Source organism: Salvelinus fontinalis, chromosome 2 (assembly GCF_029448725.1).
Source record: "Salvelinus fontinalis isolate EN_2023a chromosome 2, ASM2944872v1, whole genome shotgun sequence".
NCBI lineage: Eukaryota > Metazoa > Chordata > Actinopteri > Salmoniformes > Salmonidae > Salvelinus > Salvelinus fontinalis.
Window position 1 is genome coordinate 5,833,579 of NC_074666.1, and position 24,729 is coordinate 5,858,307.

A 24,729-nucleotide genomic window follows, 5' to 3' on the forward strand; every position below is an offset into this window, starting at 1 on the left:
AGACAGGTTGGTAAATGGTGGTTTCTTCCCTATATGCTGCTATACCCTACATATTCATTTAGTTTGTCATTCGATCGTTTATGGAACTTTAGCGGTAATTAAATATAATTTAAAATGTATCAGACTTCAATTTTCCAGAAATATTTTTACCAGCTCAGTGTATTCTCAAATTGAAAAGAAAGTGAGGGAGCGCCGTTCACCTCCACCCCTGTATTTGGGGTCTCACCCCTGTATTTGGGGTCTCACCCCTGTATTTGGAGTCTCACCCCTGTATTTGGGGTCTCCTTGGGTAGTCACTAATATTTTTCATGCAAGGAAAACTGGGTCCAGGTTCACCTCTTTGGATAAATTGATATTTCACACATGCAGGCACTCAGATAGCAAATTTAATATGCACTGTGAACTGGGATTCAACAGGCTTAGAGATATAGAAAGAGTTTGTCAAGTATGTATCGCCATAATAAAAGAGTAAATTATGCAAGTGTAGGCTATACTGTATATGTGTATATATATATGTATAACGGATGTGAAATGGCTAGCTAGTTAGCGGTTACGCGCTAGTAGCGTTTCAATCAGTTACGTCACTTGCTCTGAAACCTAGATGTAGTGTTGCCCCTTGCTCTGCAAGGGCCCTGGCCTTTGTGGAGCGATGGGTAACGATGCTTCGTGGGCGACCGTTGTTGATGTGTGCAGAAGGTCCCTGGTTCGTGCCCGTGTCGGGGCGAGGGGACGGTTTAAAGTTATACTGTTACATATATATATATTTCAAATACATCTCTCCCTATTCCCCACATCCCCACATCCCTCAGGTTATCAGAGTTTTACATCAAAAGAATGTCTGATGTATAAACATAGGATCTCTGTGGCGGAGATCAGGAGAGAAGAGACAACAAGGGGATCTACCGTTTCAAAGGGACGGTGTGAAAGCTGGAGACTAGCTCATCTACGTCTGCTTAACACAATGCTTTTCTCACACACACACACTGCAGTGTCACAAATCACAGAGCTTTCCTCTGACCTTCTCATGCATCAGTCTGACCATCTCATTTGAGTTAGTAACACACGGACTAGACAGATGCATCTTAAAATCTTTAACACTCTGCTGAAATACAATTACAGTGGTTTCTGTGCTAATCTTCTCAGCCCATCCTCCATCATATAAATGTGACAGTAGTAGGATGATGGAATCCTGACCACAGGAAGACTGTTATTTAGACCTACATTTGACCATTGAATGAATGCTACAACACACATTAGCATGGGGAGGAGGCTTAGCTGCCATTGGCTGTACTATGAAACCTAGATAGAAGTAGACCTGCATTAGGGCTCTGGTCTAAAGTAGTGCAGTATATAGGGAATAGGGTGCCATAGGGCTCTGGTCTAAAGTAGTGCAGTATATAGGGAAAAGGGTGCCATAGAGCTCTGGTCTAAAGTAGTGCAGTATATAGGGAATAGGGTGCCATAGGGCTGTGGTCTAAAGTAGTGCAGTATATAGGGAATAGGGTGCCATAGGGCTCTGGTCTAAAGTAGTGCAGTATATAGGGAAAAGGGTGCCATAGAGCTCTGGTCTAAAGTAGTGCAGTAAATAGGGAATAGGGTGCCATAGGGCTGTGGTCTAAAGTAGTGCAGTATATAGGGAATAGGGTGCCATAGGGCTCTGGTCTAAAGTAGTGCACTATATAGGGAATAGGGTGCCGTTTCAGACACAACCTCCTCAGTCTGATCGTCCCTCACATTCTCTCTCCCTGCATGTGCTTCCTGCACAATCATGTTCATGTCCTGAATATCAAACCGTGGTTCCCCACACACACACACCCTCTATAGCCCCCGGGCCGACGCTTTACACAGAGGGAGAGAGAAAGACCAGCATATGGTTCACAGCAATATCCTCTACATGTGTGTGTATGTTCATGTGTGTGTGTTCATGTGTGTGTTTATGTGTGTGAGAGAGAGGGATTGCACCAGGCCCCCACTGCCTAACACATGTATGCTAATGTGTCCTGTCAATGCAAGTCATTTATGCATTTTACAATTCAGTCCATCAGCATGACTAGTGTATAGGTGAGTAGACACTAGAGAAGAATGCTTGGGCACAGTAATGGCTTCAAGTCGTCAGTGTGCTGGGACACTGTGTGAGGGTAGCAGGCTAGAGGCACGGATTTCCTTTTTTGGGTGGCGGGGATTACAGAGGCTCTGTAGGGGGAGAACAGAACAGAAGTCAATGTGCTGGGACACTGGGAGGGTAACAGGAGGCTCCGTAGAGGGAGAACAGAACAGAAGTCAATGTGCTGGGACACTGGGAGGGTAACAGGAGGCTCTGTAGGGGGAGAACAGAACAGAAGTCAATGTGCTGGGACACTGGGTGGGTAACAGGAGGCTCTGTAGGGGGAGAACAGAACAGAAGTCAATGTGCTGGGACACTGGGAGGGTAACAGGAGGCTCCGTAGGGGGAGAACAGAACAGAAGTCAATGTGCTGGGACACTGGGAGGGTAACAGGAGGCTCTGTAGGGGGAGAACAGAACAGAAGTCAATGTGCTGGGACACTGGGAGGGTAACAGGAGGCTCTGTAGGGGGAGAACAGAACAGAAGTCAATGTGCTGGGACACTGGGAGGGTAACAGGAGGCTCTGTAGGGGGAGAACAGAACAGAAGTCAATGTGCTGGGACACTGGGAGGGTAACAGGAGGCTCTGTAGAGGGAGAACAGAAGTCAATGTGCTGGGACACTGGGAGGGTAACAGGAGGCTCTGTAGGGGGAGAACAGAACAGAAGTCAATGTGCTGGGACACTGGGAGGGTAACAGGAGGCTCTGTAGGGGGAGAACAGAACAGAAGTCAATGTGCTGGGACACTGGGAGGGTAACAGGAGGCTCTGTAGAGGGAGAACAGAACAGAAGTCAATGTGCTGGGACACTGGGAGGGTAACAGGAGGCTCTGTAGGGGGAGAACAGAACAGAAGTCAATGTGCTGGGACACTGGGAGGGTAACAGGAGGCTCTGTAGGGGGAGAACAGAACAGAAGTCAATGTGCTGGGACACTGGGAGGGTAACAGGAGGCTCCGTAGAGGGAGAACAGAACAGAAGTCAATGTGCTGGGACACTGGGAGGGTAACAGGAGGCTCCGTAGGGGGAGAACAGAACAGAAGTCAATGTGCTGGGACACTGGGAGGGTAACAGGAGGCTCTGTAGAGGGAGAACAGAACAGAAGTCAATGTGCTGGGACACTGGGAGGGTAACAGGAGGCTCTGTAGGGGGAGAACAGAACAGAAGTCAATGTGCTGGGACACTGGGAGGGTAACAGGAGGCTCCGTAGGGGGAGAACAGAACAGAAGTCAATGTGCTGGGACACTGGGAGGGTAACAGGAGGCTCCGTAGAGGGAGAACAGAACAGAAGTCAATGTGCTGGGACACTGGGAGGGTAACAGGAGGCTCCGTAGGGGGAGAACAGAACAGAAGTCAATGTGCTGGGACACTGGGAGGGTAACAGGAGGCTCTGTAGAGGGAGAACAGAACAGAAGTCAATGTGCTGGGACACTGGGAGGGTAACAGGAGGCTCTGTAGGGGGAGAACAGAACAGAAGTCAATGTGCTGGGACACTGGGAGGGTAACAGGAGGCTCTGTAGGGGGAGAACAGAACAGAAGTCAATGTGCTGGGACACTGGGAGGGTAACAGGAGGCTCCGTAGGGGGAGAACAGAACAGAAGTCAGTGTTCAGCACACGGTGGTCCACCCCAACATGGGCCACACAGACCCTCATACTGTACACGGGACCTGGGAGGAGCAGGAAGCAAGGATTCTAGAATGTGTTTTGGGTTTTAGATTGTGGAATTTAGAGTGTTGACTGGAGAGACTGTGATCATCATTGTAAGTAGACAACCAGACAGATCTCATGTACAGCATGTAGAGGAGATATGTGAAAACCAATATCGTTTTGTTGGGTTCCATGGCTGTCAGATAAGCTGCATGGTTTGATAGGGTCTCTGGGTTCAGATGAGGAGACACACACACACACACACACACACACACACACACACACACACACACACACACACACACACACACACACACACACGGCTGTTCTTAGTTGAGTATAATTACTCCATGGTAGCATCACGGGTGAAATGATCACATTCTGTTAACCTCCCTGTTAAATTTGTTTAAATGGAAACAGAAAAAAAAATTAAGATCTGTTTAATCACATTTAATCTGAAAACAAGAGGGAGGATAAGTGGAGTGAAGTGCATTGAGAGGACAGTGGGGGAGTCATTTACTAGCAGGCAGGCAGTCCTGGTTGGATCTATTCACGCAATACAAGGTTGCCAAGTGTGTTGTAACAGCGCTATTATTTTATCATTCAATGGACCTGCAGGCATTTGGTCTCAGTCTGCCTTTAGCAATAGTGAAATACACTGAATGAAAATACACTGAATTAGATCTGTTACATTTAAGTACCAGGTTTAATCCATGCAGCTAAATTAGAAAGGGGGGGGGGATAACTGCAACAATACTGAAATAGCATGGTCTCTGGGGCAATATATGCCTTCTGATCTTTTTTATATAACCATGTCATCTGATAATTGTATTATTTATCCTATCCAGGTTTTTCTTCTGGCTGGATGGATGTACATGCATTGGTTGGGCCAAATAGTAGACTGACCATAAGCCCGATCTGAGATGCTTGTTAGTAAAGAGAAACAGGCAACAACAAAAACACAGAGGATTCTTTATCTTGGAGGCAACAGTTTTGATGGAAATTAGTTTGAGATTTCAATGTGAAACAGGCTGTTTTTCTGCATCAAATTATACAGCAAGAACCTTGAGAAGCCTTGCCTAACCACAACGTACACAAAGGAGAAGAGAAAAACCCTCCGCTCCGCGCTCTAACAAACAGTAAAAACCTGGGAAGGTAGATTGTGCCGTTTACCAATCAGAGCCAGAGAGAGAAGCTGCTTGGCTTGGGGTCATTTGAAATATGCATTGTTGTCATTTGCAATCGTCATACTCCGTGCTTAGCTTGGACTGAAAATAGACGTCGGTACTCATTTTGGGTGTCAGTACCGTGTATATTTTGGTTCAGGAGCTCCACAATACTTTTGAACTAATATTCTATAAGAGGAACAGGAGCTCAAGCAGTAGAAAATGTGAGGTGTCAGTAGTCAGCGTCGGTGAGCTCCTGTCCAAGTCAAACACTGATCATGTTGAAATATGGCCAATGGCTGAAGAGATTGATAGCTACTCGACAACAGCAGTGGTGTATGTGGTTCACACAGCAACGAGCCTCCTGTACCTCTCCATGTGACATGCTAGATGTGCCACTCAATTTTAGGCAGCAATTAGAATGTGGAGATGAGGCGGTTAAAGTAACGCTCCCGAGAACTCTGTGGTTACCATGGAAACGGCTCCTTCTGAACGGATTCACCAGAAAAAGATGACTCCAAATTCTATTTAGCAGCTTCCCCCTCCACCACCCTATTCTACATTCCCTTATAAGCTGCAGGCAGGGAGGGATACATCAGGGGCTGTGGTTTTAAACAAGCTGCTCCAACCTGACCCCCTTTCCTGTTCCCTCTGAACCCAAGGGTTGTGGGTTCACATCCCCAACATCCCTACAGGGGAACTTTCACCATCCAGCAGGATGTAGGGCAATTTCTGCTTAAATTGCGTGAGTTAAAAAAAATAAAAAATTGCATTAATATGTTGCAGATGTTCCCTACTTTGATTGCATGTAAAACTGAACACATTGTCCCAGTTGTTGTTCAAAACACCAACTACTGACAATGTTGTTTTTAGAGAAGTTGGAAGCCATGGAAGTTGTGTAAATATAGTAAAAATGCAATTCAACATCAGATTTCCAAACTGACAGGATGTATCCAGAATTGAATTATAACGTGTCTATTTCTTGTCCATTTCATCTGGCTGTTACTCTCCGGCTAGCAACTGTGTGTAAATGAAAGTTATGCGTCAGTCCTAAAAACATAGACCCTCCAGGATCAACGCTGCAGACTAATTGTTTTGATTCCTTTTTCTAATGGATCTCTGAGACAGGAAATGACTTCCTGTTACACATGGATTTCCATTTGACTGACTCACCAAGGCTATCGGGGAAATAGTATTCTCTTCTCTTAGTGCCTGAGCTTTTGTTTCCTGGGTTAAAGGTCAAATGAGAGGGTGGGGCTATTGTAAATCAACTCCAATGGTGTAGCACTACATCAAGAAGTATCATGGTAGATATACGGGGATTTATATGGCATGTAATCTCTCCTCCTCCGTATCTAATGGTGCAGCACTACATACTGTAAGTGCATATCGTGTATAGCCGTTTTTATGGCTAAGATCATTCATTTATTCATTCATTCATATATAGCATGCAATCTCACCAACTCCTGAACTCCCAAGCACACAAGTCTACACAGTCCTTACTTACCTGGTAGGATCCATCACCACTCACAGTTGGTTAATCCCACCAAACTGAATTAACCTTTTCTAAAACCGTGAGCAAACAAAAAAGGAAAATATGAATCTGCGATAGCAAGCATAGTAGGTCAGAAAGCACTGACAACTTACTCATCATATCTGATGTGGTACGTCACATCCTCCTTCTCTTTGTCTGTGGCAGTAGAGTCTGTTTGAGAGGTGGAGGGCCCAGCCCCTGGCCCAATACTGGCAGAGTTCAACACAGAACAATTATTCCCATTATTATTGTCTGAGGAGGAGAGGTGGCTTTGGCCTTGGTCCGGCTCTGTCTCAAGCTTGCCGTTAGTCCTTTTGCTAGGCCTGCCAACCTTCCCTGCTGTAGGAGCTTTACTGGTGCTGTTCTGTCCCTTTGGGCTGCGTGACACGTTGTCAATGCAGGCTTCAAACCAGGCACCGATGCTTATGTCCCTGCAGTCCACCAACTCGTTTATCTGAAAGGGGGAAAATAACAGAAAATTGAGCTTACCTTTCAACTATGAATAAAATGCACACGTACAATTAAAATGAATGGATGTGCAGAGTGCAGCTGGCTTTGAGTACTGATGAAAGCAATAACAGGTTTGTGGGTAAACAAAGCAAAAGACTCATGGGACATTTCAAGGATAGTGATGAAATGTTAAAAGGTCTTCTTATAAGTTCAAAGCCTTTTTACTTTTGTTGACATCATGAACAAACAAAGTGGTGGAAAAGAATCCTCAGTTACTTGGGCAATGGAAGGTTTTGATGAGAGAAAAAGTTAATGATTAGCGACAAAATGAGAGACACGCGGTCTCCAGTGTGTTAGCTAAACACCATTGACTATGCTATAAATGCACCGCCCTTGCCTCAGTATACGGGACGTGAGCAGCTCACATGCATAGCAGAGCTAGGAGACAGGGAGGGGCAAGGCCAACAACATGTTGTCTGGGACCTCTGAGCATAGCAATGTTTACAATGTGTATCATGGCTACAGTGGATGGAGGTTCTCTGTCCCCCCTTTGCCTCTCAACAAACACTCACTGAAGAACTCACGGATGAAGATTCCAGAACTGATGAACATTCCAGAACAGTGACATCATCCTGAGCGGCTAACTCTATTAGCTAACAATGTTATGCATCATAACACAAACCGAGGACGCATCAAGAGACCATCAATCCAGATCTCAGCCTTGTACAGATGCAGAATATAAATGACCAGACATCGTTGTAAAGTCCTTGAATTAAAGAGCCGAGTTAGGGTTAGGCTGGGAGGGAGAGTGGGGTTTTTGGGGGCCAAGTCCATTTCAATTCAGGCAGTAAATCAAATTCCTGAATTGAAATGGAATCGACTCAAACTCTAGACTCCAAAACCCACCAGCCTGTTTATAAAGGACAAAGCTTGTACCTTTCCATATGAATTCACATCTACATGAGAATCAGACAGAGCCTTCAGTCAGGCTGCTGTTTTCATGTGGTCCTGTCATCAGCTCCAGGAGAGACGGATAGTGAAAGCAGACATGTTCATCTCTACAGGCCAATGGGGTCTGCTAATTGACAGGGACATCCTCTGGGCCACACGCCAATTTTTTATTATATTTATTTAACTAGGCAAGTCAGTTAAGAACAAATTCTTACTTACAATGACGGCCTACCAAAACGCAAAAGGCCTCTTGCAGGGGGCTGGGATTAAAATAAAAATATAGGAAAACACACATCACTACAAGGGAGACACCACAACACTACAAGAGACCTTACTCACTGGGTTTGAGTACATTTAAATCTTTAAATCATCAATAATACCGGTACCCTGAACCTGCAACAATTGATCATGAACAAACTAATACAAATGTTAGCTTTCAGAGGAACTTGAAATCACTACTACTGTACTCCGTCTCAGTATCAAAGCCGTATCAAAGTTAAGCAGATTTTTGGTGTTTTCTGTTCACATTAAGTTTACATAGAACTACTACTTCCTGTTCACACTACGTACATACAATACATATACTACTTCCTGTTCACACTACGTACATACAATACATATACTACTTCCTGTTCATTATGTGTGGGTGTGCTTACCTCGTCAGTTTTATGAGTAAACCTGTTTGCTGGTCAGTCATCTCCTTAGTTATCTCCATCATTAGTCATAATATAATAAAATATGCCATTTATCAGACAGTGAGTCAGAATGCACAATGGTACATTTGAGTGTTTAACTAATCCTGTTAGTACACTACAATGCCAAAAGTTTGTGGACACCCTTTCAATTTAGTCGATTTGGCTATTTCAGCCACACCCGTTGCTGACAGGTGTATAAAATCAAGCACACTGCCATGCAATCTCCATAGACAAACATTGGCAACAGAATGGCCTTACTGAAGAACTCAGTGGCTTTCAAAGTGGCACTGTCATGGGATGTCACCTTTCCAACAAGTCAGTTTCAGCAAATTTCTGCCCTGCTAGAGCTGCCCCGGTCAACTGTAAGTGCTGTTATTGTGAAGTGGAAACGTCTAGGAGCAACAACGGCTCAGCCGCGAAATGGTGGGCCACACAAGCTCACAGAACGGGACCGCCGAGTGGTGAAGCTCATGGCACGTAAAAATTGTCTGTCCTCGGTTGCAACACTCACTACCGAGTTCCAAACTGACTCTGGAATCAACGTCAGCACAATGACTGTTAGCCGGGAGCTTCATGAAATTGGTTTCCATGGCCGTGCAGAGTGGTGTAAAGCTCGCCGCCATTGGACTCTGGATCAGTGGAAATGCGTTCTCGGGAGGGATGAATCATGCTTCACCATTTGGCAGTCCGACGGACTAATCTGGGTTTTGGCGGATGCCAGGAGAACGCTACCTGCTCGAATGCATAGTGTCAACTGTAAAGTTTGGTGGCAGAGGAATAATGGTCTGGAGCTGTTTTTCATGGTTCGGGCCCCTTAGTTCCAGTGAATGGAAATCGTAACACTACAGCATACAATGACATCTAAGTCGAGGTCCAAAAGGCTCCTTATCAGCCTCTATATCCAAGCCATAAGACTGCTGAACAATTAATCAAATGGCCACCCAGACTATTTGCATTGACACCACCCCCACCCTTTGTTTTTACACTGCTGCTACTCCCTGTTTATTAGATATGCAGTCACTTTACACCTACCTACCTACCTCTTATTTTTGGTTTGTTGAGATCGGTGTGGAAGAACGTGACTGGCCTGAACAGAGCCCTGACCTCAACCCCATCGAACACCTTTGGGATGAATTGGAACGCCGACTGTGAGCCAGGCCTAATCACCCAACATCAGTGCCAGACCTCACTAATACTCTTGTGGCTGAATGGAAGCAAGTCCCCGCAGCAATGTTCCAACATCTAGTGGAAAGCCTTCCCAGAAGAGTGGAGGCTGTTATAGCAGCAAAAAGGGGGGACCAACTCCATATTAATGCCCATGATTTTGGAATGAGATGTTCGACGAGCAGGTGTCCACATACTTTTGGAACTGAAAACACAGCTGCAGTCATCTCCTTGATGGCGCTATAAGCATTGAGCCAAGAGACTGTCCTGTCCATGTTCCAGCACATATCTTTTACAGCCGCTGTGGTTCGCCAGCAGCAGGCCCTCTCTCAGGGCTGGGCTCTGGGTATAGTGTGTCTCTTAGCTTGGGTCTGCATGGCATCTTTAGGCCCACGCTCCCCTGCAGCTTGGCTTTGGTGTTAACTGTGAACAGGACATGTCTATCAAAACCTAGCAGCTCTACCATTTACTGTAAGTGAGTATGAATAATACAAATACCAAGAGAAATTTGGTTCCTAGAATCTGATATCTGATTCTAGGCCTAGGGGGAGATTAAATCTGTAGAGCAACATACCATGAGGTAAAAGACGAGGTACAGTGCCATCCAGACATCCCTCAACAGGGCCAGTATTCAAAATGCTTATCAGAACAGTAGTGCCGATGTATGACGCCCCCACCCAACGTCCATATAAAATCCTATTCATTATGATCGAAAAGGCTACACTGATCCTATAGCATAACTCCTACTCTGAGACGCTTTGTGAATAAGGACCCAGAACAATATATCAACCTACCCTGGCTGTGACCCCATTCTCCAAGGGTGACTCGAGGAGAGTTGGGATATGCAAAAAAAACAAAAACATTTCCAATTCACACATGTGAAATAGGACAGATTTAAGCACCCACACCACCCACGCCACACACGTCAGTCAGTCTGACAGACCCCTGACTGGCACCCACACCACTGGACCTGCTACAGTAGCTCAACACTCCCTGAGTGTCTGGGTCGGCCGGTCACTATGGAGATGGAGCTCAGAACGCTGAGGGAGTTGAGACAAGGCTGCCAATTCAAACTACCACAGGCACGTGGGCCAAAACCACAGAAATGCAAAGGGGAAAAGGTGGCGAAATGAGGCCGAATGACCTGCTGCTGGTGTACAAGTGCCATCAAGGAAATGAATGACAAAACATATTTCAGTATCTCCTAAATTGTGAATGCTCTCTCTCTAACCAGCTGAGTTATAGTAGAGTTGTGAATGTTCTCTCTCTCTAACCAGCTGAGTTATAGTAGAGTTGTGAATGCTCTCTCTCTCTAACCAGCTGAGTTATAGTAGAGTTGTGAATGCTCTCTCTCTAACCAGCTGAGTTATAGTAGAGTTGTGAATGCTCTCTCTCTCTAACCAGCTGAGCTATAGTAGAGTTGTGATTGCTCTCTCTCTCTAACCAGCTGAGTTATAGTAGAGTTGTGAATGCTCTCTCTCTCTAACCAGCTGAGTTATAATAGAGTTGTGAATGCTCTCTCTCTCTAACCAGCTGAGCTATAGTAGAGTTGTGAATGTTCTCTCTCTAACCAGCTGAGTTATAATAGAGTTGTGAATGCTCTCTCTCTCTAACCAGCTGAGTTATAGTAGAGTTGTGAATGCTCTCTCTCTCTAACCAGCTGAGTTATAGTAGAGTTGTGAATGCTCTCTCTCTAACCAGCTGAGTTATAGTAGAGTTGTGAATGCTCTCTCTCTCTAACCAGCTGAGCTATAGTAGAGTTGTGAATGTTCTCTCTCTAACCAGCTGAGTTATAGTAGAGTTGTGAATGCTCTCTCTCTCTAACCAGCTGAGTTATAGTAGAGTTGTGAATGCTCTCTCTCTAACCAGCTGAGTTATAGTAGAGTTGTGAATGCTCTCTCTAACCAGCTGAGTTATAGTAGAGTTGTGAATGCTCTCTCTCTAACCAGCTGAGTTATAGTAGAGTTGTGAATGTTCTCTCTCTAACCAGCTGAGTTATAGTAGAGTTGTGAATGCTCTCTCTCTCTAACCAGCTGAGTTATAATAGAGTTGTGAATGCTCTCTCTCTCTAACCAGCTGAGTTATAATAGAGTTGTGAATGCTCTCTCTCTCTCTAACCAGCTGAGTTATAGTAGAGTTGTGAATGCTCTCTCTCTAACCAGCTGAGTTATAGTAGAGTTGTGAATGCTCTCTCTCTCTCTAACCAGCTGAGTTATAGTAGAGTTGTGAATGCTCTCTCTCTCTAACCAGCTGAGTTATAGTAGAGTTGTGAATGCTCTCTCTCTCTCTAACCAGCTGAGTTATAATAGAGTTGTGAATGCTCTCTCTCTCTCTAACCAGCTGAGTTATAGTAGAGTTGTGAATGCTCTCTCTCTAACCAGCTGAGTTATAGTAGAGTTGTGAATGCTCTCTCTCTCTCTAACCAGCTGAGTTATAGTAGAGTTGTGAATGCTCTCTCTCTCTAACCAGCTGAGTTATAGTAGAGTTGTGAATGCTCTCTCTCTAACCAGCTGAGTTATATTAGAGTTGTGAATGCTCTCTCTCTCTAACCAGCTGAGTTATAGTAGAGTTGTGAATGTTCTCTCTCTCTAACCAGCTGAGCTATAGTAGAGTTGTGAATGCTCTCTCTCTCTAACCAGCTGAGTTATAGTAGAGTTGTGAATGCTCTCTCTCTCTAACCAGCTGAGCTATAGTAGAGTTGTGAATGCTCTCTCTCTAACCAGCTGAGTTATAATAGAGTTGTGAATGCTCTCTCTCTCTCTAACCAGCTGAGTTATAGTAGAGTTGTGAATGCTCTCTCTCTCTAACCAGCTGAGTTATAATAGAGTTGTGAATGCTCACTCTCTCTAACCAGCTGAGTTATAGTAGAGTTGTGAATGTTCTCTCTCTAACCAGCTGAGTTATAATAGAGTTGTGAATGCTCTCTCTCTCTCTAACCAGCTGAGTTATAGTAGAGTTGTGAATGCTCTCTCTCTAACCAGCTGAGCTATAGTAGAGTTGTGAATGCTCTCTCTCTCTAACCAGCTGAGCTATAGTAGAGTTGTGAATGCTCTCTCTCTCTAACCAGCTGAGTTATAATAGAGTTGTGAATGCTCACTCTCTCTAACCAGCTGAGTTATAGTAGAGTTGTGAATGTTCTCTCTCTAACCAGCTGAGTTATAATAGAGTTGTGAATGCTCTCTCTCTCTCTAACCAGCTGAGTTATAGTAGAGTTGTGAATGCTCTCTCTCTCTCTAACCAGCTGAGTTATAATAGAGTTGTGAATGCTCACTCTCTCTAACCAGCTGAGCTATAGTAGAGTTGTGAATGCTCTCTCTCTCTAACCAGCTGAGTTATAATAGAGTTGTGAATGCTCACTCTCTCTAACCAGCTGAGTTATAGTAGAGTTGTGAATGTTCTCTCTCTAACCAGCTGAGTTATAATAGAGTTGTGAATGCTCTCTCTCTCTCTAACCAGCTGAGTTATAGTAGAGTTGTGAATGCTCTCTCTCTCTAACCAGCTGAGTTATAATAGAGTTGTGAATGCTCTCTCTCTCTAACCAGCTGAGTTATAGTAGAGTTGTGAATGTTCTCTCTCTAACCAGCTGAGTTATAGTAGAGTTGTGAATGCTCTCTCTCTCTAACCAGCTGAGTTATAGTAGAGTTGTGAATGCTCTCTCTCTAACCAGCTGAGTTATAGTAGAGTTGTGAATGCTCTCACTCTCTCTAACCAGCTGAGTTATAGTAGAGTTGTGAATGTTCTCTCTCTAACCAGCTGAGTTATAGTAGAGTTGTGAATGCTCTCTCTCTCTAACCAGCTGAGTTATAGTAGAGTTGTGAATGCTCTCTCTCTCTAACCAGCTGAGTTATAGTAGAGTTGTGAATGCTCTCTCTCTCTCTAACCAGCTGAGTTATAGTAGAGTTGTGAATGCTCTCTCTCTAACCAGCTAAGTTATAGTAGAGTTGTGAATGCTCTCTCTCTCTCTAACCAGCTGAGTTATAGTAGAGTTGTGAATGCTCTCTCTAACCAGCTGAGTTATAGTAGAGTTGTGAATGCTCTCTCTCTCTAACCAGCTGAGTTATAGTAGAGTTGTGAATGCTCTCTCTCTAACCAGCTGAGCTATAGTAGAGTTGTGAATGCTCTCTCTCTCTCTAACCAGCTGAGTTATAGTAGAGTTGTGAATGCTCTCTCTCTAACCAGCTGAGTTATAGTAGAGTTGTGAATGCTCTCTCTCTAACCAGCTGAGCTATAGTAGAGTTGTGAATACTCTCTCTCTAACCAGCTGAGTTATAGTAGAGTTGTGAATGCTCTCTCTCTAACCAGCTGAGTTATAGTAGAGTTGTGAATGCTCTCTCTCTCTAACCAGCTGAGTTATAGTAGAGTTGTGAATGCTCTCTCTCTCTAACCAGCTGAGTTATAGTAGAGTTGTGAATGCTCTCTCTCTAACCAGCTGAGCTATAGTAGAGTTGTGAATGCTCTCTCTCTCACCAGCTGAGTTATAGTAGAGTTGTGAATGCTCTCTCTCTCTAACAAGCTGAGTTATAGTAGAGGTGTGAATGCTCTCACTCTAACCAGCTGAGCTATAGTAGAGTTGTGAATGCTCTCTCTCTAACCAGCTGAGCTATAGTAGAGTTGTGAATGCTCACTAACCAGCTGAGTTAGTAGAGTTGTGAATGCTCTCTAACCAGCTGAGTTATAGTAGAGTTGTGAATGCTCTCTCTCTCTAACCAGCTGAGTTATAGTAGAGTTGTGAATGCTCTCTCTCTAACCAGCTGAGTTATAGTAGAGTTGTGAATGCTCTCTCTCTAACCAGCTGAGTTATAGTAGAGTTGTGAATGCTCTCTCTCTAACCAGCTGAGTTATAGTAGTTGTGAATGCTCTCTCTAACCAGTTGAGCTATAGTAGAGTTGTGAATGCTCTCTCTAACCAGCTGAGCTATAGTAAAGTTCTGAATGCTCTCTAACCAGCTGAGTTATAGTAGAGTTGTGAATGCTCTCTCTCTCTAACCAGCTGAGTTATAGTAGAGTTGTGAATGCTCTCTCTCTCTAACCAGCCGAGTTATAGTAGAGTTGTGAATGCTCTCTCTCTCTCTAACCAGCTGCGTTATAGTAGAGTTGTGAATGCTCTCTCTCTAACCAGCCGAGTTATAGTAGAGTTGTGAATGCTCTCTCTCTCTAACCAGCTGAGCTATAGTAGAGTTGTGAATGCTCTCTCTCTCTAACCAGCTGAGCTATAGTAGAGTTGTGAATGCTCTCTCTCTCTAACCAGCTGAGTTATAGTAGAGTTGTGAATGCTCTCTCTCTCTAACCAGCCAAGTTATAGTAGAGTTGTGAATGCTCTCTCTCTCTAACCAGCTGAGTTATAGTAGAGTTGTGAATGCTCTCTCTCTAACCAGCTGAGTTATAGTAGAGTTGTGAATGCTCTCTCTCTCTAACCAGCTGAGTTATAGTAGAGTTGTGAATGCTCTCTCTCTAACCAGCTGAGTTATAGTAGAGTTGTGAATGCTCTCTCTCTAACCAGCTGAGTTATAGTAGAGTTGTGAATGCTCTCACTCTCTCTAACCAGCTGAATTATAGTAGAGTTGTAAATGTTCTCTCTCTAACCAGCTGAGTTATAGTAGAGTTGTGAATGCTCTCTCTCTCTAACCAGCTGAGTTATAGTAGAGTTGTGAATGCTCTCTCTCTAACCAGCTGAGTTATAGTAGAGTTGTGAATGCTCTCTCTCTCTAACCAGCTGAGCTATAGTAGAGTTGTGAATGCTCTCTCTCTCTCTAACCAGCTGAGTTATAGTAGAGTTGTGAATGCTCTCTCTCTCTAACCAGCTGAGTTATAGTAGAGTTGTGAATGCTCTCTCTAACCAGCTGAGCTATAGTAAAGTTCTGAATGCTCTCTAACCAGCTGAGTTATAGTAGAGTTGTGAATGCTCTCTCTCTCTAACCAGCTGAGTTATAGTAGAGTTGTGAATGCTCTCTCTAACCAGCTGAGTTATAGTAGAGTTGTGAATGCTCTCTCTCTCTAACCAGCTGAGCTATAGTAGAGTTGTGAATGCTCTCTCTCTATAACCAGCTGAGTTATAGTAGAGTTGTGAATGCCCTCTCTCTCTCTAACCAGCTGAGCTATAGTAGAGTTGTGAATGCTCTCTCTAACCAGCTGAGTTATAGTAGAGTTGTGAATGCTCTCTCTCTCTAACCAGCCAAGTTATAGTAGAGTTGTGATTGCTCTCTCTCTCTAACCAGCCGAGTTATAGTAGAGTTGTGAATGCTCTCTCTCTCTCTAACCAGCCGAGTTATAGTAGAGTTGTGAATGCTCTCTCTCTCTAACCAGCTGAGTTATAGTAGAGTTGTGAATGCTCTCTCTCTCTCTAACCAGCTGCGTTATAGTAGAGTTGTGAATGCTCTCTCTCTAACCAGCCGAGTTATAGTAGAGTTGTGAATGCTCTCTCTCTCTAACCAGCTGAGCTATAGTAGAGTTGTGAATGCTCTCTCTCTCTAACCAGCTGAGCTATAGTAGAGTTGTGAATGCTCTCTCTCTCTAACCAGCTGAGTTATAGTAGAGTTGTGAATGCTCTCTCTCTCTAACCAGCCAAGTTATAGTAGAGTTGTGAATGCTCTCTCTCTCTAACCAGCTGAGTTATAGTAGAGTTGTGAATGCTCTCTCTCTAACCAGCTGAGTTATAGTAGAGTTGTGAATGCTCTCTCTCTCTCTAACCAGCTGAGGAGTTATAGTAGAGTTGTGAATGCTCTCTCTCTAACCAGCTGAGTTATAGTAGAGTTGTGAATGCTCTCTCTCTCTAACCAGCTGAGTTATAGTAGAGTTGTGAATGCTCTCTCTCTAACCAGCTGAGTTATAGTAGAGTTGTGAATGCTCTCTCTCTCTCTAACCAGCTGAGTTATAGTAGAGTTGTGAATGCTCTCTCTCTAACCAGCTGAGTTATAGTAGAGTTGTGAATGCTCTCTCTCTAACCAGCTGAGTTATAGTAGAGTTGTGAATGCTCTCTCTCTCTAACCAGCTGAGTTATAGTAGAGTTGTGAATGCTCTCTCTCTAACCAGCTGAGCTATAGTAGAGTTGTGAATGCTCTCTCTAACCAGCTGAGTTATAGTAGAGTTGTGAATGCTCTCTCTCTAACCAGCTGAGTTATAGTAGAGTTGTGAATGCTCTCTCTAACCAGCTGAGTTATAGTAGAGTTGTGAATGCTCTCTCTCTAACCAGCTGAGTTATAGTAGAGTTGTGAATGCTCTCTCTCTCTAACCAGCTGAGTTATAATAGAGTTGTGAATGCTCTCTCTCTCTAACCAGCTGAGTTATAATAGAGTTGTGAATGCTCTCTCTCTCTCTAACCAGCTGAGTTATAGTAGAGTTGTGAATGCTCTCTCTCTAACCAGCTGAGTTATAGTAGAGTTGTGAATGCTCTCTCTCTCTCTAACCAGCTGAGTTATAGTAGAGTTGTGAATGCTCTCTCTCTCTAACCAGCTGAGTTATAGTAGAGTTGTGAATGCTCTCTCTCTCTCTAACCAGCTGAGTTATAATAGAGTTGTGAATGCTCTCTCTCTCTCTAACCAGCTGAGTTATAGTAGAGTTGTGAATGCTCTCTCTCTAACCAGCTGAGTTATAGTAGAGTTGTGAATGCTCTCTCTCTCTCTAACCAGCTGAGTTATAGTAGAGTTGTGAATGCTCTCTCTCTCTAACCAGCTGAGTTATAGTAGAGTTGTGAATGCTCTCTCTCTAACCAGCTGAGTTATAGTAGAGTTGTGAATGCTCTCTCTCTAACCAGCTGAGTTATAGTAGAGTTGTGAATGTTCTCTCTCTCTAACCAGCTGAGCTATAGTAGAGTTGTGAATGCTCTCTCTCTCTAACCAGCTGAGTTATAGTAGAGTTGTGAATGCTCTCTCTCTCTAACCAGCTGAGCTATAGTAGAGTTGTGAATGCTCTCTCTCTAACCAGCTGAGTTATAATAGAGTTGTGAATGCACTCTCTCTCTCTAACCAGCTGAGTTATAGTAGAGTTGTGAATGCTCTCTCTCTCTAACCAGCTGAGTTATAATAGAGTTGTGAATGCTCACTCTCTCTAACCAGCTGAGTTATAGTAGAGTTGTGAATGTTCTCTCTCTAACCAGCTGAGTTATAATAGAGTTGTGAATGCTCTCTCTCTCTCTAACCAGCTGAGTTATAGTAGAGTTGTGAATGCTCTCTCTCTCTAACCAGCTGAGCTATAGTAGAGTTGTGAATGCTCTCTCTCTCTAACCAGCTGAGCTATAGTAGAGTTGTGAATGCTCTCTCTCTCTAACCAGCTGAGTTATAGTAGAGTTGTGAATGCTCTCTCTCTAACCAGCTGAGTTATAGTAGAGTTGTGAATGCTCTCTCTCTCTCTAACCAGCTGAGTTATAGTAGAGTTGTGAATGCTCTCTCTCTAACCAGCTAAGTTATAGTAGAGTTGTGAATGCTCTCTCTCTCTCTCTAACCAGCTGAGTTATAGTAGAGTTGTGAATGCTCTCTCTAACCAGCTGAGTTATAGTAGAGTTGTGAATGCTCTCTCTCTCTAACCAGCTGAGCTATAGTAGAGTTGTGAATGCTCTCTCTCTCTCTAACCAGCTGAGTTATAGTAGAGTTGTGAATGCTCTCTCTCTAACCAGCTGAGCTATAGTAGAGTTGTGAATGCTCTCTCTCTCTAACCAGCTGAATTATAGTAGAGTTGTGAATGCTCTCTCTCTAACCAGCTGAGTTATAGTAGAGTTGTAAATGCTCTCTCTCTAACCAGCTGAGTTATAGTAGAGTTGTGAATGCTCTCTCTCTAACCAGCTGAGTTATAGTAGTTGTGAATGCTCTCTCTAACCAGTTGAGCTATAGTAGAGTTGTGAATGCTCTCTCTAACCAGCTGAGCTATAGTAAAGTTCTGAATGCTCTCTAACCAGCTGAGTTATAGTAGAGTTGTGAATGCTCTCTCTCTCTAACCAGCTGAGTTATAGTAGAGTTGTGAATGCTCTCTCTAACCAGCTGAGTTATAGTAGAGTTGTGAATGCTCTCTCTCTCTAACCAGCTGAGCTATAGTAGAGTTGTGAATGCTCTCTCTCTATAACCAGCTGAGTTATAGTAGAGTTGTGAATGCCCTCTCTCTCTCTAACCAGCTGAGCTATAGTAGAGTTGTGAATGCTCTCTCTAACCAGCTGAGTTATAGTAGAGTTGTGAATGCTCTCTCTCTCTAACCAGCCAAGTTATAGTAGAGTTGTGATTGCTCTCTCTCTCTAACCAGCCGAGTTATAGTAGAGTTGTGAATGCTCTCTCTCTCTCTAACCAGCCGAGTTATAGTAGAGTTGTGAATGCTCTCTCTCTCTAACCAGCTGAGTTATAGTAGAGTTGTGAATGCTCTCTCTCTCTCTAACCAGCTGCGTTATAGTAGAGTTGTGAATGCTCTCTCTCTAACCAGCCGAGTTATAGTAGAGTTGTGAATGCTCTCTCTCTCTAACCAGCTGAGCTATAGTAGAGTTGTGAATGCTCTCTCTCTCTAACCAGCTGAGCTATAGTAGAGTTGTGAATGCTCTCTCTCTCTAACCAGCTGAGTTATAGTAGAGTTGTGAATGCTCTCTCTCTCTAACCAGCCAAGTTATAGTAGAGTTGTGAATGCTCTCTCTCTCTAACCAGCTGAGTTATAGTAGAGTTGTGAATGCTCTCTCTCTAACCAGCTGAGTTATAGTAGAGTTGTGAATGCTCTCTCTCTCTCTAACCAGCTGAGGAGTTATAGTAGAGTTGTGAATGCTCTCTCTCTAACCAGCTGAGTTATAGTAGAGTTGTGAATGCTCTCTCTCTCTAACCAGCTGAGTTATAGTAGAGTTGTGAATGCTCTCTCTCTAACCAGCTGAGTTATAGTAGAGTTGTGAATGCTCTCTCTCTCTCTAACCAGCTGAGTTATAGTAGAGTTGTGAATGCTCTCTCTCTAACCAGCTGAGTTATAGTAGAGTTGTGAATGCTCTCTCTCTAACCAGCTGAGTTATAGTAGAGTTGTGAATGCTCTCTCTCTCTAACCAGCTGAGTTATAGTAGAGTTGTGAATGCTCTCTCTCTAACCAGCTGAGCTATAGTAGAGTTGTGAATGCTCTCTCTAACCAGCTGAGTTATAGTAGAGTTGTGAATGCTCTCTCTCTAACCAGCTGAGTTATAGTAGAGTTGTGAATGCTCTCTCTAACCAGCTGAGTTATAGTAGAGTTGTGAATGCTCTCTCTCTAACCAGCTGAGTTATAGTAGAGTTGTGAATGCTCTCTCTCTCTAACCAGCTGAGTTATAATAGAGTTGTGAATGCTCTCTCTCTCTAACCAGCTGAGTTATAATAGAGTTGTGAATGCTCTCTCTCTCTCTAACCAGCTGAGTTATAGTAGAGTTGTGAATGCTCTCTCTCTAACCAGCTGAGTTATAGTAGAGTTGTGAATGCTCTCTCTCTCTCTAACCAGCTGAGTTATAGTAGAGTTGTGAATGCTCTCTCTCTCTAACCAGCTGAGTTATAGTAGAGTTGTGAATGCTCTCTCTCTCTCTAACCAGCTGAGTTATAATAGAGTTGTGAATGCTCTCTCTCTCTCTAACCAGCTGAGTTATAGTAGAGTTGTGAATGCTCTCTCTCTAACCAGCTGAGTTATAGTAGAGTTGTGAATGCTCTGTCTCTCTCTAACCAGCTGAGTTATAGTAGAGTTGTGAATGCTCTCTCTCTCTAACCAGCTGAGTTATAGTAGAGTTGTGAATGCTCTCTCTCTAACCAGCTGAGTTATAGTAGAGTTGTGAATGCTCTCTCTCTCTAACCAGCTGAGTTATAGTAGAGTTGTGAATGTTCTCTCTCTCTAACCAGCTGAGCTATAGTAGAGTTGTGAATGCTCTCTCTCTCTAACCAGCTGAGTTATAGTAGAGTTGTGAATGCTCTCTCTCTCTAACCAGCTGAGCTATAGTAGAGTTGTGAATGCTCTCTCTCTAACCAGCTGAGTTATAATAGAGTTGTGAATGCACTCTCTCTCTCTAACCAGCTGAGTTATAGTAGAGTTGTGAATGCTCTCTCTCTCTAACCAGCTGAGTTATAATAGAGTTGTGAATGCTCACTCTCTCTAACCAGCTGAGTTATAGTAGAGTTGTGAATGTTCTCTCTCTAACCAGCTGAGTTATAATAGAGTTGTGAATGCTCTCTCTCTCTCTAACCAGCTGAGTTATAGTAGAGTTGTGAATGCTCTCTCTCTCTAACCAGCTGAGCTATAGTAGAGTTGTGAATGCTCTCTCTCTCTAACCAGCTGAGCTATAGTAGAGTTGTGAATGCTCTCTCTCTCTAACCAGCTGAGTTATAATAGAGTTGTGAATGCTCACTCTCTCTAACCAGCTGAGTTATAGTAGAGTTGTGAATGTTCTCTCTCTAACCAGCTGAGTTATAATAGAGTTGTGAATGCTCTCTCTCTCTCTAACCAGCTGAGTTATAGTAGAGTTGTGAATGCTCTCTCTAACCAGCTGAGTTATAGTAGAGTTGTGAATGCTCTCTCTCTAACCAGCTGAGTTATAGTAGAGTTGTGAATGTTCTCTCTCTAACCAGCTGAGTTATAGTAGAGTTGTGAATGCTCTCTCTCTCTAACCAGCTGAGTTATAATAGAGTTGTGAATGCTCTCTCTCTCTAACCAGCTGAGTTATAATAGAGTTGTGAATGCTCTCTCTCTCTCTAACCAGCTGAGTTATAGTAGAGTTGTGAATGCTCTCTCTCTAACCAGCTGAGTTATAGTAGAGTTGTGAATGCTCTCTCTCTAACCAGCTGAGTTATAGTAGAGTTGTGAATGCTCTCTCTCTCTAACCAGCTGAGTTATAGTAGAGTTGTGAATGCTCTCTCTCTCTCTAACCAGCTGAGTTATAATAGAGTTGTGAATGCTCTCTCTCTCTCTAACCAGCTGAGTTATAGTAGAGTTGTGAATGCTCTCTCTCTAACCAGCTGAGTTATAGTAGAGTTGTGAATGCTCTCTCTCTCTCTAACCAGCTGAGTTATAGTAGAGTTGTGAATGCTCTCTCTCTCTAACCAGCTGAGTTATAGTAGAGTTGTGAATGCTCTCTCTCTAACCAGCTGAGTTATAGTAGAGTTGTGAATGCTCTCTCTCTCTAACCAGCTGAGTTATAGTAGAGTTGTGAATGTTCTCTCTCTCTAACCAGCTGAGCTATAGTAGAGTTGTGAATGCTCTCTCTCTCTAACCAGCTGAGTTATAGTAGAGTTGTGAATGCTCTCTCTCTCTAACCAGCTGAGCTATAGTAGAGTTGTGAATGCTCTCTCTGTAACCAGCTGAGTTATAATAGAGTTGTGAATGCTCTCTCTCTCTCTAACCAGCTGAGTTATAGTAGAGTTGTGAATGTTCTCTCTCTAACCAGCTGAGTTATAATAGAGTTGTGAATGCTCTCTCTCTCTCTAACCAGCTGAGTTATAGTAGAGTTGTGAATGCTCTCTCTCTCTAACCAGCTGAGCTATAGTAGAGTTGTGAATGCTCTCTCTCTCTCTAACCAGCTGAGCTATAGTAGAGTTGTGAATGCTCTCTCTCTCTAACCAGCTGAGTTATAATAGAGTTGTGAATGCTCACTCTCTCTAACCAGCTGAGTTATAGTAGAGTTGTGAATGTTCTCTCTCTAACCAGCTGAGTTATAATAGAGTTGTGAATGCTCTCTCTCTCTCTAACCAGCTGAGTTATAGTAGAGTTGTGAATGCTCTCTCTCTCTCTAACCAGCTGAGTTATAATAGAGTTGTGAATGCTCACTCTCTCTAACCAGCTGAGCTATAGTAGAGTTGTGAATGCTCTCTCTCTCTAACCAGCTGAGTTATAATAGAGTTGTGAATGCTCACTCTCTCTAACCAGCTGAGTTATAGTAGAGTTGTGAATGTTCTCTCTCTAACCAGCTGAGTTATAATAGAGTTGTGAATGCTCTCTCTCTCTCTAACCAGCTGAGTTATAGTAGAGTTGTGAATGCTCTCTCTCTCTAACCAGCTGAGTTATAATAGAGTTGTGAATGCTCTCTCTCTCTAACCAGCTGAGTTATAGTAGAGTTGTGAATGTTCTCTCTCTAACCAGCTGAGTTATAGTAGAGTTGTGAATGCTCTCTCTCTCTAACCAGCTGAGTTATAGTAGAGTTGTGAATGCTCTCTCTCTAACCAGCTGAGTTATAGTAGAGTTGTGAATGCTCTCACTCTCTCTAACCAGCTGAGTTATAGCAGAGTTGTGAATGTTCTCTCTCTAACCAGCTGAGTTATAGTAGAGTTGTGAATGCTCTCTCTCTCTAACCAGCTGAGTTATAGTAGAGTTGTGAATGCTCTCTCTCTAACCAGCTGAGTTATAGTAGAGTTGTGAATGCTCTCTCTCTCTCTAACCAGCTGAGTTATAGTAGAGTTGTGAATGCTCTCTCTCTAACCAGCTAAGTTATAGTAGAGTTGTGAATGCTCTCTCTCTCTCTAACCAGCTGAGTTATAGTAGAGTTGTGAATGCTCTCTCTCTCTCTAACCAGCTGAGTTATAGTAGAGTTGTGAATGCTCTCTCTCTAACCAGCTGAGCTATAGTAGAGTTGTGAATGCTCTCTCTCTAACCAGCTAAGTTATAGTAGAGTTGTGAATGCTCTCTCTCTAACCAGCTGAGTTATAGTAGAGTTGTGAATGCTCTCTCTCTCTAACCAGCTGAGTTATAGTAGAGTTGTGAATGCTCTCTCTCTAACCAGCTGAGTTATAGTAGAGTTGTGAATGCTCTCACTCTCTCTAACCAGCTGAGTTATAGTAGAGTTGTAAATGTTCTCTCTCTAACCAGCTGAGTTATAGTAGAGTTGTGAATGCTCTCTCTCTCTAACCAGCTGAGTTATAGTAGAGTTGTGAATGCTCTCTCTCTAACCAGCTGAGTTATAGTAGAGTTGTGAATGCTCTCTCTCTCTCTAACCAGCTGAGTTATAGTAGAGTTGTGAATGCTCTCTCTCTAACCAGCTAAGTTATAGTAGAGTTGTGAATGCTCTCTCTCTCTCTCTAACCAGCTGAGTTATAGTAGAGTTGTGAATGCTCTCTCTAACCAGCTGAGTTATAGTAGAGTTGTGAATGCTCTCTCTCTCTAACCTGCTGAGCTATAGTAGAGTTGTGAATGCTCTCTCTCTCTCTAACCAGCTGAGTTATAGTAGAGTTGTGAATGCTCTCTCTCTAACCAGCTGAGCTATAGTAGAGTTGTGAATGCTCTCTCTCTCTAACCAGCTGAGTTATAGTAGAGTTGTGAATGCTCTCTCTCTAACCAGCTGAGTTATAGTAGAGTTGTAAATGCTCTCTCTCTCTCTAACCAGCTGAGTTATAGTAGAGTTGTGAATGCTCTCTCTAACCAGCTGAGTTATAGTAGAGTTGTGAATGCTCTCTCTCTAACCAGCTGAGTTATAGTAGTTGTGAATGCTCTCTCTAACCAGTTGAGCTATAGTAGAGTTGTGAATGCTCTCTCTAACCAGCTGAGTTATAGTAGTTGTGAATGCTCTCTCTAACCAGTTGAGCTATAGTAGAGTTGTGAATGCTCTCTCTAACCAGCTGAGCTATAGTAAAGTTCTGAATGCTCTCTAACCAGCTGAGTTATAGTAGAGTTGTGAATGCTCTCTCTCTCTAACCAGCTGAGTTATAGTAGAGTTGTGAATGCTCTCTCTAACCAGCTGAGTTATAGTAGAGTTGTGAATGCTCTCTCTCTCTAACCAGCTGAGCTATAGTAGAGTTGTGATTGCTCTCTCTCTCTAACCAGCCGAGTTATAGTAGAGTTGTGAATGCTCCCTCTCTAACCAGCCGAGTTATAGTAGAGTTGTGAATGCTCTCTCTCTCTAACCAGCTGAGTTATAGTAGAGTTGTGAATGCTCTCTCTCTCTCTAACCAGCTGCGTTATAGTAGAGTTGTGAATGCTCTCTCTCTAACCAGCCGAGTTATAGTAGAGTTGTGAATGCTCTCTCTCTCTAACCAGCTGAGCTATAGTAGAGTTGTGAATGCTCTCTCTCTCTAACCAGCTGAGCTATAGTAGAGTTGTGAATGCTCTCTCTAACCAGCTGAGTTATAGTAGAGTT

At 43.4% G+C, this 24,729-nt stretch overlaps 1 protein-coding gene across 2 annotated transcripts in view; it reads right to left on the minus strand.

Annotated features, from left to right (window-relative positions):
• Window positions 1-24,729, minus strand: part of LOC129810775 (E3 ubiquitin-protein ligase UHRF2-like) — a 103,091-nt gene that overhangs the window by 18,448 nt on the left and 59,914 nt on the right. For both annotated transcript variants that reach the window (XM_055861656.1, XM_055861650.1), the window contains exon 3: window positions 6,562-6,902. In XM_055861656.1, coding sequence (XP_055717631.1) covers window positions 6,562-6,902 — 341 coding nt within the window. The remainder of the gene's footprint in view (window positions 1-6,561; window positions 6,903-24,729) is intronic.